General features: G+C 47.0%; 1 protein-coding gene across 5 annotated transcripts in view; it reads right to left on the minus strand.

The window, feature by feature from the left end:
* Window positions 1–17,108, minus strand: part of LOC118426827 (E3 SUMO-protein ligase RanBP2-like) — an 18,443-nt gene extending 1,335 nt beyond the window's left edge. Inside the window, exons 1-18 of one of the 5 annotated variants that reach the window (XM_035836371.1) lie at window positions 16,938–17,108; window positions 16,224–16,347; window positions 15,875–15,996; window positions 15,382–15,580; window positions 14,772–14,927; window positions 14,235–14,393; window positions 13,703–13,840; window positions 10,096–13,243; window positions 9,841–9,942; window positions 7,225–9,438; window positions 6,470–6,847; window positions 6,072–6,182; window positions 5,093–5,232; window positions 4,771–4,905; window positions 4,259–4,397; window positions 3,511–3,803; window positions 1,727–3,281; window positions 1,282–1,420 (exon numbers count right to left, since the gene is read on the minus strand). In XM_035836371.1, the coding sequence (XP_035692264.1) occupies window positions 1,296–1,420; window positions 1,727–3,281; window positions 3,511–3,803; window positions 4,259–4,397; window positions 4,771–4,905; window positions 5,093–5,232; window positions 6,072–6,182; window positions 6,470–6,847; window positions 7,225–9,438; window positions 9,841–9,942; window positions 10,096–13,243; window positions 13,703–13,840; window positions 14,235–14,393; window positions 14,772–14,927; window positions 15,382–15,580; window positions 15,875–15,996; window positions 16,224–16,347; window positions 16,938–17,041 (9,342 nt within the window). In that variant the 5' untranslated portion in view covers window positions 17,042–17,108 and the 3' untranslated portion in view covers window positions 1,282–1,295. Of the gene's footprint in view, window positions 1–1,281; window positions 1,421–1,726; window positions 3,282–3,510; window positions 3,804–4,258; window positions 4,398–4,770; window positions 4,906–5,092; window positions 5,233–6,071; window positions 6,183–6,469; window positions 6,848–7,224; window positions 9,439–9,840; window positions 9,949–10,095; window positions 13,244–13,702; window positions 13,841–14,234; window positions 14,394–14,771; window positions 14,928–15,381; window positions 15,581–15,874; window positions 15,997–16,223; window positions 16,348–16,937 lie in introns of all 5 variants that reach the window. The other 4 variants (XM_035836372.1, XM_035836370.1, XM_035836374.1 and 1 more) reach the window with 4 other exon arrangements.
* Window positions 17,109–17,248: the final 140 nt, after the last annotated feature.

The raw sequence follows: 17,248 nt of genomic DNA on the forward strand, positions 1-17,248 counted from the left end.
CTCCCTAACACTCGTAAATGAGAGATGTTTCTTACACGATGTTAGTCGTAGTTATTGGTTATGACCTGTCAAAAGGCCACAATGTTCCATGAAATGCCCGACAACGACGGCTAACAGTGACAGAAACCGGCACATCGTGTTAGAAACTTCTCTCATTTACGTGTGTTAGGGAGGGAGGCCTTAAAACTCGACAAACACGCAGATATTTAGGCTAAAACTCGATGTTGTGCTTGCCGGACGTGCGATACGCCGCCATTAAAACATTGAACAGAAGTGATGGTCTGCCGCGCGGTCGGCTGCATTTTCTACATGCTTCAATTTTCAATAAAAAGATATCCTTACCTTGCGAGCTGTAAGTTTTGTCCAGAGTACTGGCAGGTTGAAAGTTCCGGAAGTTGTGATTTAGATGAACTAGGAAGCAATTTGTCGGGTTAGCGGCCGATTCCACGGGCCGGTGGGGGTGCCGGAGAGACGTCCCCTATGCCCGGTAAACATACCATTTCAGAGAAGCATCCCCTTATATAGTTATAAAGGGAAGGACATCCCCATTTCAAGAGAAGTATCCCCTTGAAAGTCGATGGGTGTCCCCTTGTCTAGAGGAGTGTGCACATTTGCGAGAGACATCCCCATTCGATTGATCGGGGTGAAGCATACAGCAGGCTGGTTACACAGCACACCTACCTGCCACACCTAACCTTTGTGCATTTAACTTCAGGCATTATTCAAAGCTATAGTGAGGATGCCCCTACTGTCTAACAGTTGTGCCATACCTGGGCTGCGATAACGTTCAATACAAAGGTTCCTGACTGGGTGACTTTTTTACAATGTCAAATAGGCTTCTGGCAGACTTCTAGTTGTATCACAAGCACAGAATAATTGAAATGTACTTCACTATATTTGGGTACTGGAATTGATGTTCTTAAAATTTTTTTGGACGACACCAAATCTTCTCAACTTCTGACATGTTTTGCATTAGACTGTGTTTTTTCGGGTAGGTATGGCATAAAAAGAGTACAATACGAAGTATTCTGCATCACCCTTGGTTTTTGCCCCCGTAGGTCAAATTGCCCTTTGGCATTTGATCCTCGGATAATATGGAATACATTGTATTCTCAATGTATGACTGAAATGCTACAAAGCATTTAATACTGTAACAGTATATTACAGTATATTTCTATGTCATGCTAGCAAATCAACCAAAACACAAAATCACAGCAAGCAAGACCAGCAGAATTTCTTTTCATTCCACATGCAGACAAGACACTACATCCAAATGTCTACCTTAGCGTCCTTTCTCAGTGTCTGTCCTGCTCTTCGGAGCTCACCAAGGTAAACCCTTCCGGCTCCACATTCTCAGAGCTACTAACATTCCCAGATTGGTTCGACTCATCATGGTGGTCATTATCATCTTCCTTGATTGCTGGGGTGAGGAGAAATGACATCTCCAATCAGAGATCACTTCCCTCAATTTACCACTTTAAATCATATAGGCATGTCATGATCAAGAATACAGAAGACCTGCCCTGTACATTGTGTATGTGTTTAAATCTTGGGACAGCCTGGGGAAAATTGAGTTCAAAATTGTGGAACAATCTGATGATAGTAGCTGAAAATGGTGTCACAGAGAATAGAAAGTTCAAGAAGAAGAACAAAAATGCACTGAAAGGATATTAAGAAAAATGAAATCAAGGAGAAGCTTTATATAGAATACTACAAAACAACTTACCATCAGCAATCTCTGTCTCAATGTCCTGTAATGCAGCGGAAAGTTTGGGGTCACAGCTGCCGATGGGGGTCTTTGGACTCGCCGCCGCCCCTGCAGCTGGGCTGTTTTGGACAGAAGAGCCTTTCTCTGGGCTGGCTTTGGATGGGGAAGAATACATCTTTGCTGATTCTACACACTGGTCGAAGTATGTCTTAAACTCGGCCGCGGTTTCGGGGAGTTTGAATCGAACGGCAAACTGCTCTGTCTTTGGTTCCTCTTCTGCTGCGTCCACGGCCGTCCAGACCCAAGACCGGTCTGACCCAGAGTTGGGATGCAGCGACATCGTTCCCGTGATGAGGTGGTTCGCACACAGCTTCAAGACCTGTTCGCGCCTCATCAGCACTCTGGAACGGTTTGTCGTCTTGTGGCGTAGAATCTTGATGTCCCCAATCCCCCGCTCTTTCCACTGATTTGAGTCTGTGTCCCAACGGAACAGCTTTGCTCGGAACTTGAACAGCTGTTCCTCCTCCTCTTCTCCCGTCTTGAGTTCGATCTTCTCGGGAAGTTTGACGATTGGCTCGAAGTGGATATCCTCGCCACCGTCAGACTCGTAGTAATCCCCGTCATCCTTGCTGGGGCTTCTGATGGGACTCTTCAGCGGGCTCTTAGCGCTTGACTTCGACGCGGGGATGATCTTCTCAGGACTGAAGGTGAACTTGAACCCTCCCGCTTGGTTAGCCATCTCTTTGAAGGAGAGATTGGATGTGGATGTATCCGATGTTGAGCTTGCACCAAACAAAGTACTGGGAGAAGCAGTACCGCTATCTGGTGCACCAAGTGCAAAATTTGTGGCTTTCTGCTTCAGGGCGTCTGCGAACGACAGAGGCTTTGGACCAGTCTCTGCTCCCAGGAGCGTCTGCTTGGCCAAATCACCGAAGCTCGGCATGTCCTTTCCGGCTTGGCTGAAGAATGGCGATGAAGTATTGGAGGCTGTTTCATCTGCCTTGACCCCAAAACTGAATCCTGCTCCAGCAGTTGGCTTACTTCCGATACTCGGACCGCCAAAGACAAACCCTGTGGATTCTGCCGGCTTCGCTGGACTACCAAAAGTAAAACCAACTCCGGTTCCCGACGAGGCCTGTCCGAAAACTGTCCCACTTGAGGCTGGTGGCTGCCCAAACGTTGATCCAGATGGACCGCTCAGGTCAAACCCTCCGAAGCTTGTCGAGGCTGTCCCTGGCTGTTTGAAAACAAAGCCTGACCCAGATATTCCCGAGCTGCCCGTTGTACTTGGTGCCTGCGCTTCTGTACCAGGTTTGGGCGTGCTGCATGCCAAGCATGTGGTTTTGTCGGCAGGGTTGTTAATCATGCAGACATCGCAGTCCCACGTATCAGCTTTGGGTTTGAACAAGGAGGCAAGACTCTTGCTCGCTCCATCTGCTGTGCTACTCGCAGCTTGCGCTCCTGGCTTTGGAGTAGAGCAAGCCAGACATGCTGTTTTGTCTCCAGGGTTGTTTACCATACAGACTTCACAGTCCCAGGATCCTGGTTTGGTCTTAAACAGGTCACCAAAACCCTGTAAGAACAAAGCAGTTTGTGAGCATAAGTAACCCAGACTTTTCAGACATTACAATGTAGCTTATGAATGGCTTAAACCACAATATTATGTTAGTGAACATGTGCTACTCTTCAAGAGCTACATGTACGTCAAGATGACAAGCTGGAAATCTTTCTGCATTGCAGTTTTCTAAACTCCGTCTACAACAATCCTTCACTAATGAAACGGTGCTAAGTTTAAAAACCACCTTTGCTGGGGTTTTCTCTGGAGATTCCGTCTCAGACTTCTCTAGGACCTCGGGTGTCTGTGGTGCCGAAGTCTGCTGCCTGTTTCCTCTTGCAGATGAAGATTCGTGTGTCTGTGATGCTGGGGTGTACTGCCTGTCTTCTTTTACAGGCGATGGTTCAGAGCTGGCTGGAACATCTGATGTTTGTTCTGCCTGTGCTAGAATGGCCTTGCACTCCTCTACTTTGTCTTTATAGGCCTGGGCCAACTCAATGGTCTTGAACTTGATGGCAAACTGCTCAAATTTGGGATCCTCTGTGAATGAAAATATCACTGATATCATTATATGCACATAAGCGGGGGAAAACCTGCAAAATTTCAGGTTGGACACTTCACTACCCGAGTTGCAGCAAGCAGAATTTGGTTGAATTTGCAAGTATGCAAGTGGATATTTCAAGCACTAGTGTGAATGTAGACTGGTTCATTGAGAAGCAATACACATAACAGTCCTCCTGGCAGCCTAGGGGGCTGAATTGCGAGGACATTACAATCATGTTCCATTTTAAAAGAACAAGAATTAGCAAACTTTATGAGCGACGTTAAAACAATGAATCAATCATAACAATAGTTTCTTGATAAAATACAATTTCGAAGTAATACGAATTTGTTATGTTCAAAGAAGTCCGCTATTCACAGGCTTAGACAACAAAATTGTAACGATTTCGTAAGTCATCATGAGGAGGCTAATCCTATATACACATTTATTTTACCTGAGTAGTCCATGGAGCTCCATACCCAGGACCTGTCGGAGCCTGCGTTGGGGTTGAGGTCCATGTCAGGCGTGATCATGTGGTTACAGCACACCTTCAGCACCTGCTCACGACGCATCACCAACCGGAAACGCGTCTCCTGCGCAAGGGGAAAAAATTTAGGTGAGGTTGATTTGTACCTGCTACATGGTTGTATGAGCCTTCAGCCCAAGAAAGAATTAACAAGTTACATGTACAAATCTACTTACCTGCAGTTTTACATGAAGCCTAGGGATTCCGGAATGGCTTTACCTTGTAATGATTGAGATTTCTTGGACCAAGATCCAACTCATTTACAAAACTGTGACTTCCGAGTATCATTAGTTTTGAACTTGACATTTATTTTACAGCTTTGCTACATGATTTTGAACATGAGCAATTGTGGGCTGAACTGCTAAATGTAAATGTATGTCCTGGCATTCATATAAGGAGGGAATTCATTTGTACGAACAACTTAAGGGTTACACATGTACCTGTTTGTGCTGAAGAATCTTCATCTCGCCGAGGCCTCGCTCCTTCCACTGGGAAGTGTCCTTATCCCAGCGATACAGGCGCGACCTCTGGCTGTAGATCACTGCTTCGTCTTCCTCGCCTGTTTTTACTTCAACCTACGATGGATCACATGTGACAGAATATTCTTTACTACTCAAACTTATCAAACAGAAAATATAGTCTGTCAATGTCCTACATTAATCTATCTCAGTATTGCACATATCCTGTACAAAATGCTACAACTTGAAATATTTCAACACTTCATTTAGGAGGAAAGGCAGTACTGTTGTCTTAAAATCTTACCTTTGGTAAAGACACTATAGGCTCAAAGTGGATGTCATGATTTTCTGGCACATAGTCATCGTCGCCATGGGCATCCTCTGATGAGGCCCCCCCAAACAGGGTGGCTCCAGCCCCAGCAAAGCTAAAAGGCTTGAAGGGGTCTATAGTGACAGGAGAGGAACATTAATTTGTAGATCAGTTAAAAGCCTAAGATGTGCATCTGTCCCTTAATGGTATGGATTAGTGTGTATCACTTAACATTTGCAAAAAATGGGGTATGCACGTATATCTAGAAATGAAGGATGTACAAATCTGCATGTACATGTGTAATACAACATACTTCAGGGCTCGAAATACCCGCATATGCAGCTTAGTGCAGGTAAAATTGGAGCTGTGCAGGTATTTCTGGTGTCTACCTGCACCTAACCTGCACTGGTCCATGTACTGGGTTTTATACATAAATGTCCTATAATGTAGCTGTGTATGGATTGTTACTAGCTGCATTAACTGTTACCACCTATAAAGTATAAAGAAAAAATAGCAATGGTTCCTAAACAATTTTAGTATGATCCATACTTCCTAAATTTAGAGTGGTGCAAGTAGAATTTGTCTGGTGCAGGTAATTTTCAATGTCACCTGCACCAGTGCAGGTATGAAAAAAAAAAAAGTATTTTGAGCCCTGTACTTGTAAGAGATTCAAGACTCCCCTGAGGCAAGGTTGAACTGTAATTTACAGCACAAAAATTGGACTTACCACTTTCAGTATCAAAATCTTTAACTGTCCGACTACAGTCTTCATCAAGGAATGACCAATCCAATTCTGTGATCTCACATTATGCAGATAAACAAGACTTCGTGAGCGGCCAATTGCTCATTCCTTCATCAAAGATGTGCTTGGACAGTCAAAAATCTGGGTAAGTCCAATTCTTGTGCTGGAAATCGCAGTTCAACCTCGCTTCAGAATGAATCCTACCGACACGAATTAACTTTTAAGACTCACCTGTTTTTCCAAAAGCAAATCCCCCATCAGTAGTTGATGCCAGTGATGCAAAAGACAAGCTGGCGACAGGACTTTTACCAAACATGTCTGTTGAAGCTCCCCCTGTTGGTTCTGTAAGGAAGGCAAGAAGAAGTTAAGTACAGAATATTTCTGACAAATTCCAATTCACCTGTCTTGAGGCAAAGACAAGTCTATTTATTCATTGTTAACTCAGTAAAGCCATCTCACTATGCAACTAGTATTGTCTCCCCCTCCATTTTGTAATGAAGAAGTTCAATAAAGAAACAAAGACATTAACTTAATGAAAGGTTAAGCCATATATCAAATATGTATTGGTTGCAGCAAAGTTAATGTCTTGTTGTAACGTTTGAGAGTGAAGAACCACAAGCATGACAGACCTTGACCTCCAGTAGCACCCTGTATGGCACCATCAGTAGTACTACCACTGGGAGTTGTCTTGACTGGTGTAGATGTCGTCTGAGAAGGCTGGGGCGCATCCTTCCTCAGCGCCTTCCCTGCTTTCCATTGGTCGAACCAAATCTCGTAATCGTCGAAGTCCTCGTCTGGCCTGTAACCTTCCGGCACGGGAAGGTCCTCATAGAGGAAGAAAGTTGACGGGAGTCGGTACGTGAGGGCGCGGGTCAGCTGCTTTGCCGAGGGCTCCTTCTCGTAGATAATTTCCACGCTGGGGTCAGAGGTCAGGGTGGCACCAAGGGTCATGGAGAGCTGCCCTATTTTTTCGGGTGACCTTTGGGATAGGTCTGTTGGTGCTTTTTCTAAAAAGTCAAAATACACTGTTGTTAGGACACGGAACATTCTGGAACAGAAAAGGAAAACAAAGATGACATCCACATCTTAACCTTACAAAACTGTGTACCATCACCCCATCTTAAAGTTATTACATTAGCACCAGTCACTTTGGATTTGGAAAGGACATTCTAAAGTTTCAAGTGACCAATGTTTTGTTTGGCATCAGGAGAAACTGTGAACTAAACAGACAAGAAGTGTACATATCAGCATATACAAGAAGTCACATATTCAAATAACTATAAATAGATGGACAGAAAGACTTACAGATGGATGGTTTATGGGTAAAATAAAGATTGACAGAAGGTGTATAAAGGCAAAATAAAGAACAAGAAATGGACAGAACCTCTGGTGGGAGATGCTTCTTCCGATGATGCTTCCTCAGACCTCTCTGCAATGGAAGTCAACCCAAAGGCTGTGGTGGTGGGAGCTCCGAAGAAGGACTCTCCGGTGCTACTACTTCCCAGAGAGAAGGAGAAAGGAGTGGCACTACTGGAAATGGTGGCGAAACTAAAAGCTGGTTTGGTTGAGGGGACAAAGCTGAAGGCAGGTTGTGTTGAAGAGGAGTCGGTAGGCGGTGAGCCGAAAGTCCATTTTGAGGGAGAGATGACAGTAGGTTTGGTTGGCTGTCCGGTGCTGAATGTGAACTTTGGTGGCGAGACCACGCTACCGTCCTTTGGTGGGGTGGCCTGCTCGTCGGACTTGGGCGAGGTATCCTGCTTCTTGCCTCCATCGATGTCGAAGGTCAACCTTGTTGGCGTTTGACGGGAGAGAGCTCTACTGGTTGCCTCGTTCATTTCCGGGAGCTTTTCCATCTCGGGTGTTCCAGGCTGGGTGTTGGTGCCTGATGTGGGTGGAGTACAAATCTTCCCTTGTTTCAGAAGGTCTTGAGCAAATTCGAAGCGATCTCGGAACTCGTCGGCTACCTCTTTGTTCTTGAACTTAACAGCAAGCTGTTCAGGCTTGAGTTCTTCTTCTGCAAAATCCATGGCGGTCCAGACCCATGAGCGATCTGAGCCCTTGTTGGGCTGAAGCTTCATGTCCGTGGTGATGTGGTGGTTGGCGCACAGCTTCATGATCCTTTCCCTTCTCATGACGACACGAACCCGACCGTCGGCGAGGTTCTGAAGAATCTTGATATCGCCGACTCCACGCTCCTTCCACTCTTGATTGGTGACATCGAACCTGTAGAGCTTGGCACGATGTTCAAACAGAGTCGTGTCATCTTCTTCCCCAGTAACATGCTCAACATTCTCTGGTAGGTTGGCAATCGGGGAGAAGTGAATATTGTCTTCTTCGTCATCCTGGTAATATTCATCTTCCTCAGGCTCAGTCTTGTTTAGGTTCAGCGACAGATTCCTGCTGTCTACAAAAGATGCTGAGAAAGAGAATGAGGCTGGTTGAGATGTGCTCCCAAAGAAGCTTTGGTTTGAAGTGTCATGACTGCTGTCTTCTCGTAGGTCGTAGTTGTCCCACTCCAGTCGGTCGATGCTTCCGGGAGTGTCAGCTCGTTCTTTGCGCAGGATAGAGGCAATAGTGTCTGCCTCCTGCTCTTCTGATTCGCGAGGGCTGCTCATTCCCGGCGCCGCTGCGGCAAACTGCTCTTTCAGCGACTTCAGCTCTGATTTCAGCTTCTCTGCGCTGTTGATGAGCTGGGACTCCCGGGAAGGACCGGCATTTTTGCTGGGAGAGGGAGGCATCACGTCGATCAGCATGGCCTGGCATTGTTCGAAGCGTTTGTGGAACTCCTCTGCGATTTCTGTGGTCTTAAACCTGGCTGCAAACTGCTCGAATGCTGGCTCTTCGTCCGAGCAGTCCATGGCGTGCCACACCCACGACCGTTCCGATCCCACGTTGGGCTTCAGCGTCATGTCAGTAGTGATGAAATGATTGGCGCACACTTTCAGAACCTGGTCGCGGCGCATTATGATACGGATACGCTTTGTTGTCTTGTGTTGTAAGAACTTGATGTTACCGACACCACGTTCTTTCCACTGGTTGGTGCCTTTGTCCCATCGGAAGAGCTTGGCCCGTTCTTGGTACAGGACTCTTTCGTCTTCCTCTCCAGTGACAAGTTCCACCTTCTCTGGTAAGGGTATGATGGGTTCAAAGTAGATATCACGCTCTTCCTCTATGTTTGGCTCTCCCCCGTCACTCTCCTGACTTGTGTTGAGGGCCCCAAACAGTTGCGCGCCAGCACCTTGGAAACCGCCGAACGGTTTGTCAGACTTTCCCCAAGTGAAATCCTGTGTTTTGCCTGCAGTCAGGTCTGCAAACATCATATTGGATGATGCTGTGCCAAAGAGGTTACTGCTTTGACTTGTTTTGGTTCCCACTGCTCCTGTGGCATTGCTAGGTGTTTCCTTACTCTTGACATTGAGACGTTCTGGTTTGTCATCTAGCTTGTCCTCTTCGGTCCATCCCTCGGGAAGTGGCTTGTCCTCGTACAAGTAGAACGTGGGAGGCAGGAGGTATTTCTTGGCACGTTCGATCTGATCTGCCGTCGGCTTCTTTTCGTACACAAAGATAACATCAGAGTCCCCTTCTGCTGTGGCTTGGTCTGTTGGAAGTGAAATTAAAGCCTTCAGTCAGCATCCTGTAACTTCAAGCTGTGCTTGATGATTGTCAGGCATGTTTAAAGAATGCATACATACACTAAAAGGAAGATACGCTAAAAGTCTTTGGTATTGGAGTAGGATTTTGGGTTAGCAACATCTACAGACTATTGTTTAGGATCAGAAACATCTACAGACAATTGTTAATGAAAAAGAGGGTTAACAATAACATACAACATGCAGCATGAAAATGCCACTGACCTTACATCATGCCAAGTTGATGAAGTCATGCCATGCGCAAGCCGAGAAGTTCTTTCCCAAGCAAAAGGAGCCAAGCCTTTAGATCTATGTACCCCACATGCTACATGCTGGTTACCTTTTAATGTAAAACATACCTGACGACCTACCTGCCCTAGCAGCCGGCTGCTGCTTTTCTGGTGTACCAATAGGGGTGCTTGTTCGTGGTCCGGGAACCAAACAGACAACAGGAGTTGACACAGTTGTGACAGCTGTTACTGAGGACACAGGGAAGGAGAATTTGAACTGACTTGCCACAGAGGAGGCAGTGGTGGTGGTGGGGATGGTGTTAGAGGATGATGAAAAGGAGAACTTAAAGCCCCCAAATGTGCCATCGTTACCAGCACCCATAACAGGAAGCCCACCTTTAACATCACCAAAGGTGAACTTGCTTCCTTCAGTGCTGGCTGCTGGTTGGCTGCCTTCACTTGGCTGTGATTGGCTGAGGGCAAACTTGAATCCTGATTGGCTGGGTGCAGTGGGCTTGGATTGGCCAAAGTTAAGTCCAAAGCCTGACTGGGATGGCTGTGATTGGTCCAACTTGAAGGAGAATCCTCCTGATTGGCCACTGTCACTTGTTTCTGGTTGGGTTGGTTTGAACTGGAAGCCTGTTAAACCTGTAGTCTGACCCGTCGTCGATGTCTGTGGTGGAGCAAACCCGAAGGAAAACCCTGTCTTTGGCTGAGAGGTCTCTGCTGTCTGCTGTGATGTTCCAAAGCCGAAACCTGTCTGGCCAGGACTTGCGAAGGAGAATCCAGACTGGGATGCTGTGCTGAGACCAGGCTTGGAGGCAGCACCAGTGGCGCCGAACGGGGCTGTCGGCTGGCTAGCAGCATCCTGACTGAACATGGCGCCAAAGGAAAAGCCAGACTTCGTTGGCTTTGGGGCAGTGCCTGGTTTTGGAGTCGTACAAGCCAGGCAAGCATCTTTATCACCTGGATTACTAACCATGCAGGTTGGGCATTCCCATGATCCAGGCTTGGGCTTGAACATGTCATTGAATGACGAAGTCGGTTCGCTAGGTTGTGAAGTCGTACCAGGTTTCGGCGTCTTACAAGTTTCGCAGGCATCTTTATCTCCTGGGTTGCTAATCATGCATGCTGGGCAGTCCCACGATCCAGGTTTAGGCTTGAACAATTCCCCAAAGGAGAAGGCTGGTTTTGGAATTGTACCTGGTTTTGGGGTGCTGCAGGACATACAGGCATCTTTATCTGCAGGGTTGTTGACTAGACATGCCTCGCACTCCCACGAACCAGGCTTTGGCTTGAACAGCTCGCCAAATCCAACCGGGACTTCCTGGTCTTTAGTTTTTGTTGGAGAGGGTGGTTTCTTCGGAGACAGTGGTTTTCCTGGAGACAGTGGTTTTGTTGGAGAGGGTGGTTCCTTTGGAGAGGGTGGACTTACCTCCTTTAGAGGAGATTTCTTACTAGATGTTGCAGGTAAGGAGTTGATAATCTGGATAGCTTCATCCACCCTGTTCTTGAACTCTTGAGCAGTTTCTACCTCCTTGAATCTGACAGCAAACTGTTCCTGTGTGCCCTCTTCTTCAGCAAAGTCCATGGCAACCCAAACCCACGACCGGTTGGAACCGGCATTCGGCTTCATCGACATGTCGGCCGTGATGTAGTGGTTGCAACAGATCTTGAGGACTTGGTCACGCCGCATCAGTATGCGGAAACGCTTGTTGTGAGGGTTGTGGAGAATCTTGATGTTGCCAAGGCCGCGTTCCTTCCACTGGTGGTTGTCCTTGTCGAAGCGGAACAGCTTTGCCCGGTGAACGAACAGCTCATCTTCGTCCTCCTCCCCAGTTCTCAGTTCCACGTTGTCCGGGAGGGTCACGATTGGCTCGAAGTGGATGCCGTCGTCATGCGCCTCTGTGTCCTCATCACTTGCCAACTCCTGGTTTTCCCTGTCCACCTCTTCCGGCCGTGCAAACATCCGCTCTTCACCGGTGACAAAGAGTTCCTTGGATGGGCTCTTTGTCAAGTCACCTGTCTGCTCTCCCTCACCCAGTATTGAAGCAAAGGTTATTGGGGACTCTGTTTCTCCAGGGGGCCTGAAATACCCGGGGCCAATTTGAACATTTGTCTCTGATGGCTCCTCTGAATCAGGTGTTGAGACTTCCTCCTCTGATGGGGATTTTGATTGGTCGGAGTACTCCCCGAACTGGTGAGTCAAGTCCCTGGGAACGGTGAACGTGGGGGTAGAGCGGAACGTGTTGGGATCGACCATGGTGGTGAGAATTGGGTACTTGGTGGCGATGCCTGGCAGCTCGGTTCCAGGCATTTGTGAGGCAGTGCTGAAGCTGAAGAAGCCTCCGGCAGCAGCTGCTGCTGACAGGGCCTGAGAGCTGACCGGGATGCTGCCCACCATCCCCAGCCGAGAGTGAACCCCCATCTGCACTCCCCGAGGGCTGGTCGCCGCTGGTAGAGACTGGGTCACGGGAAGAGTCTGGCCCCCCTGGGACAGCTGTGGGACACCTGTGGTGATGCCGGGTCTCCCAGCCAGCTGTGCCTGAGGCATCTGCATGGCACGGGGGCTGATGGTTTGAGGGTATCCCTGCCCTAGCCCCATCCGTAAGGCGGCCGCCTGCATGGCTTGGTTATATCCAGGCATGCCTGGCTGGAGGGTGCCAGGCTGGAGCGTTGTCGTCGCCACTCCTGGCTTTGGCAGGCCTGTAAACGCCGCCGGTTGGGACGCTTGCACGAAACCCTGCATGTTTGGCGTGGTGAGTGGCATCCCCTGTTGTAGCTGTGCTCGGGGGCTGATTGCGGCGAACTGAGTTGTGGGGCTGGGTCCGTGTACCACTGTGTGCACGTAGCTCCTCTGTGAAGCCTGCAGCATGCTGGGGGAATAGCCCTGGTTTTGGTAGACAGGGGACTTGATGTGTTCTGGCGGGATGGTCACGGAGAGCGGCTGTGAAGGCTCGGTGGATGCACGTGTTAGGGAGATGGACTCGCTGGTCCGCATGGTCTGGTTTGGCGGACCCTTCTGTGGGTCATCTGATGCCACAGCAGCTGCTGGCTTGGTGTTGGTAGGAGTGGACATGATGAGGGACCGCAGCAGCGGCGTTTGATCGTGACCGGGAACGGTGGCGGCTGGCGTGGACGTCATGTTTGCCGCCACCGTTGGCATGACGCCAGGAACCCGTGCGGGAGTTGTCACACCTGTTGCTGCAGCCAACGCCTGTGTGGCGCTCTCCTGGCTTGCGGCTGCCACCTGCGAGCTATGGTACATGGCGTGTTGGAGCGCACTGTAGCCTGCGTAGCCGTGTGTCGGTGTACCAAACCCATGCTGGACTCCACCATAACCCAGGGGAGTGGTGTAGGCATACCCATATGGTGGGGTCTGGGCATAACCATAGTGTGGAGTAGCGAAACCAGGCTGGGGTAGGTATGAGGCATCGGCAGTTGGCTGTGCAGTTTTCTCGTCAGGCGGCGTCTGGGTGGACGTGGACTGGCCCATTGATCTGGAAGGGGTGCCAGACGTGGCTTTCATATCTTTAAGTTCTTCCTGTAGAAAAAATAAAATGTCAGTGAAAACCAAGAAACCGAGCAAATTGCCATTTATTACTCAAGGAATTTTATGAGAGCTATGTCTTATGAATTATTTCATATTGTTGATACTAAATTTCATGTATCTCTAAAGAGCAGTGCTTTTTTTCTCCTAGTGCCTATATTTTTTTTGCCATAACAATTCCCAAGATACTTCACTATTCCCTGGATATTCAAAATCTGTAGTATCTTTTAAATTCTAAGTGATTACGATTAGAAAATATTTCCACTTTGGGGTACAAACAGCATTGATGAACTTCATCATCAAAAATACCACAGATGTTATTCATTTATTTATTGGTTTGGTTGTTCAGCACGCACAGCCAAGCCCAACTAGCCTGTGGCTATTACAAAGGGCTAGCCCTGCTGACAAAAACAGAGACAATGTTGTACCACAGATGCACAACAGTGCACCCACCATGAGGAACTTCATCTGTTCCGTGAGCTCCTGCACCCTCTGCTCACTCCTGGTGCAGGTCTCCAGCAGACGGGAGTTGTCCAGCGTAAGAGCCTTCAGCTGGGCTGCAACACTGGACGGGGACTCCAGGCTAGGGCTCTGCACAAGAGGGGAGGAAACATACAGCTTAAGAGCAATGTTCGAGGAAGACACTTGGAAAGGAAACATGTCTGGATGGATGCATTGTACATGTACATATAAGGTATATGTCTAAAAAGGAAAAAAAAAAGAAGAGGTGAGACACAAACCTTTGTCCTTCAGTGTTATAGACGATCTACCAACAGAGCTACCTGTACTTACACTACATCATGGCGATTTTTTAAGGTGTGTTATGTTTTAGCTTCCTGACTTCAGCCACGCTGAGTTTTGATTGGCTGACAACGTAAGAACACAGGCCAGTAGGCCAGCAAAAACAGAATGTTTTCCATCGGAAACAAAAATATGACCTTAGTGAAAGCTGTATTGGCAAACCATCTGAAAAATAGCTACTCACACGTCCATCACCCCTGGCCAGCCGAGGGGGGGACCCAGCTGTGGAAGATGTCAAGAGGGGGCTCCCTTCTGTATCCAGCTGCTCGGTCAGCTGATCCTGAGCCTTCCCAAGATCCTCATCAATAGCTTGGATCTCCTTCATAATGGACACACACAGCGGCTGTACAGGAACAAAATCGTCAATTACTGTTATGGAGCTTTTACTAAAAAATCACAGGACCTAACAGTAAGATTCTACTCCATAGCAAACAAGAAATCTAAGAGTCAAAAAGGGTCTAAATGTTATCTACTTTCTTTCTGAGTGATACTGAAAATCTCTTTGAAGATTTGCATGTCTAAAGATCCTCTTTTTACCTCCAGAATGCTGTTTAACAATTTGTCTTGTCTGCAGACAACTTTAACATACACATGTATAAATATCTGCATGATGAAATTCTAAGTAAAAAATGTCCTTTAATCTAACCCAAAAATTACTTATGGAATTCATGGATTCATTTTAAGATACAATTTCATCTGTCTCTATGTAAAAATAACTAACATTGCTCTTGTCTTCTCCCAGCCTCTCCAGTGCCAAGGTCAGACAGTTTCTAGCCTTGTTCAGGAGAGTTTCCCACTCCGCCCTCCTGTGTTGTTCCTCATCCTCATCTGCATCCTCCAAGTCTTCTAGCTGCTTATTGGCCAGAAACTTGTAGATCTGTAAATGGGAATGACCACTCAATATGATGCTATCAGCTTAGATATCTGGTAAACACGATGTGCTTAAAAAACTATTAGGAATTAAGAAACTCCTAGATGTGATAAACATACATTTAGTACATTACAACAAGATACCCCAGTCATGCTAAAAAGGGAAGTATTGCATTATGTGTCATCTGTATCTTGTATGTATCACTTATATGTAAATCAGAATAAGAGGAAATACACACACAAACACAAGACATAAAAGCATGTCTATCAACCGTCACCTGACAAGGAAACTCCAGGATGATATCTACCAGGTTGATATCTACCAGGTTGATATCTACCAGGTTGATAAAGGGACAGAGAGCATCTCGAAAGCTTCCCAAGCTATGAATGTAGTTGTGTGTATATTTTGTGTAAATTTCTGTCACACCCACAAGACATAAAAGCAACCCTGTAGGCCTGACCTGAGCCATATGTCTGGCAGCTTCAGCAGTGTGCATCTTCCTCAGCATCTGTAGTGCTTCCTCAGACCTCCCCTGTTGGGCAGCAGTCTGCGCCAGGAACAGGCGCCCTTCCTCAAGGAGCTCGGGGATCCTGGAGCCGGGGACGTCTTGGCTCAGGTGGGGGAACAGGGGGTCCTTGGGTGTCAGCAGGGTGAGATTTCTGTGGAAGACAAAGATTAAAACCACCGAGTTCAACCAAATGATGTAAGCTTTTCTGAGGTGACTACAGACCTCTTGGAAACCAGTGCATCAACTTCAATAGGACTAACTAGCTGTCTACAAATGAATATTGAGTAGACGGGGAAAAGAGCTATTGAAACAGAGACATGCAAAGTCAATTGCTAAACTAATAGTAATACCAGACTGTGCCGCATCTGTTATCCTGTTGTTTCTGAAACGTCTGTGAAAATAAAGCCGTGGTAGTGTACAAAGAGTCTCTTTATTCACTACTCACTGTTGTAGTCGCTGCAGTAGTGGTATGACAGTGCTCCAGTAGTGTGCACTCCTCTCCTGCAGGGCTGACCACTGCTCCTTGTAGTACCACGGCTGTTCACTCGACTCCTGGACCTCTCCCATCTGTGCAGACAGACACACAAAAACAAGAGTGCTGTTTAAAAAAGCACCTTGGCGACATAGTTTATCATGACCTGCAGTGCTGTTTACTACTTTGCAACATTTGGGCATATTGGGTTCCAACACATGCTGCTAATCCTCAATTTTTTAGGGCAGCCAAAATACAATAGATGGCTCACAAACAGTAATTATAATTTTGTACGCTTGGAATAAAACAACGAGACACATACCCGTGCAGCAAATGTCTCTGCCATGTGGACGAGAAGGTTGGCATGGAGACCGTGGTTCCCGACACAGCGCACGACCTCAAGTCCACGCTGTAGCGTCAACTTCTGTTTGGCGAGAGTTCCCATTCTGACATTGTAGGGAGAAAAACGAGTTGAAAGAATGATTCATTTCCATAATCTGAAGTAGAGACTGAAAAGGTTAAATATACATATACCTCCCAAAATCAATCTAAGTTACAACTATACAACCTGTATGATTTAACCCTTAAGACAGGGACTTTTAAGAGGGGAACAAGGGCACTGCAGCCCCATGCCCTGATCATGCACCTCCTTACCCTGGGGAGCAGATTCTCTTGCAAGCATAAAATTTTCAACTTGAGAAGGTTCAGAGGACTGATCGAAAGCTTGTTGGTAAGCGTATTATTTTGCGCACGGATATAAAGTTTTAAAATTGTAACATAATAAAAATTCTGATTAACCAGAGATGCTACTACTAGTACTAGGTCACTTGTAACCAAAGTCTTCAACTAACCTGTTTTGTTTGACAATAATTTTGCCCATCATGAAGACTTAAATATTTTCTTTAGAGTTAGAAGGACCCATTTTAACTTAAAATTCTGTAAACCTCATCACACAGCTGGAAGGGGGAACCCCAACTTTAACCCCATTGCAATTTTCTAGAACAACCCTTGATGTACATGTAGGTCCTGTACTTACTCTGCAGTTCCTGTGTACAGCCTGTAGGTGGCAGCCCACCAGTCCCTCTGTGCCTGTGAGCACAGGAAGCGGGACAGTGGGAGTGGCAGGATGCGAGGTTCCATCTGGCCGTAGGGAATGTTCTCCTGCTGCAGCTGCAGGGTGCTGGTGTACACAGTGGCATACACAAAAGCCTGGGGAAATTCCATGGGGGAAATAGGTTTGATGAAAAGTGTTTTCCTCACTAGAACTGGAACTTGTTACTTTTGTGAAGTCAAGAATTCTACCAGTCACAAAAGCACAATAACCTAAGAGCACTGGTCAGTTCAAAT

The sequence above is a fragment of the Branchiostoma floridae genome, chromosome 12 (genome assembly GCF_000003815.2).
Source record: "Branchiostoma floridae strain S238N-H82 chromosome 12, Bfl_VNyyK, whole genome shotgun sequence".
In the NCBI taxonomy this organism is placed as follows: Eukaryota; Metazoa; Chordata; class Leptocardii; order Amphioxiformes; family Branchiostomatidae; genus Branchiostoma; species Branchiostoma floridae.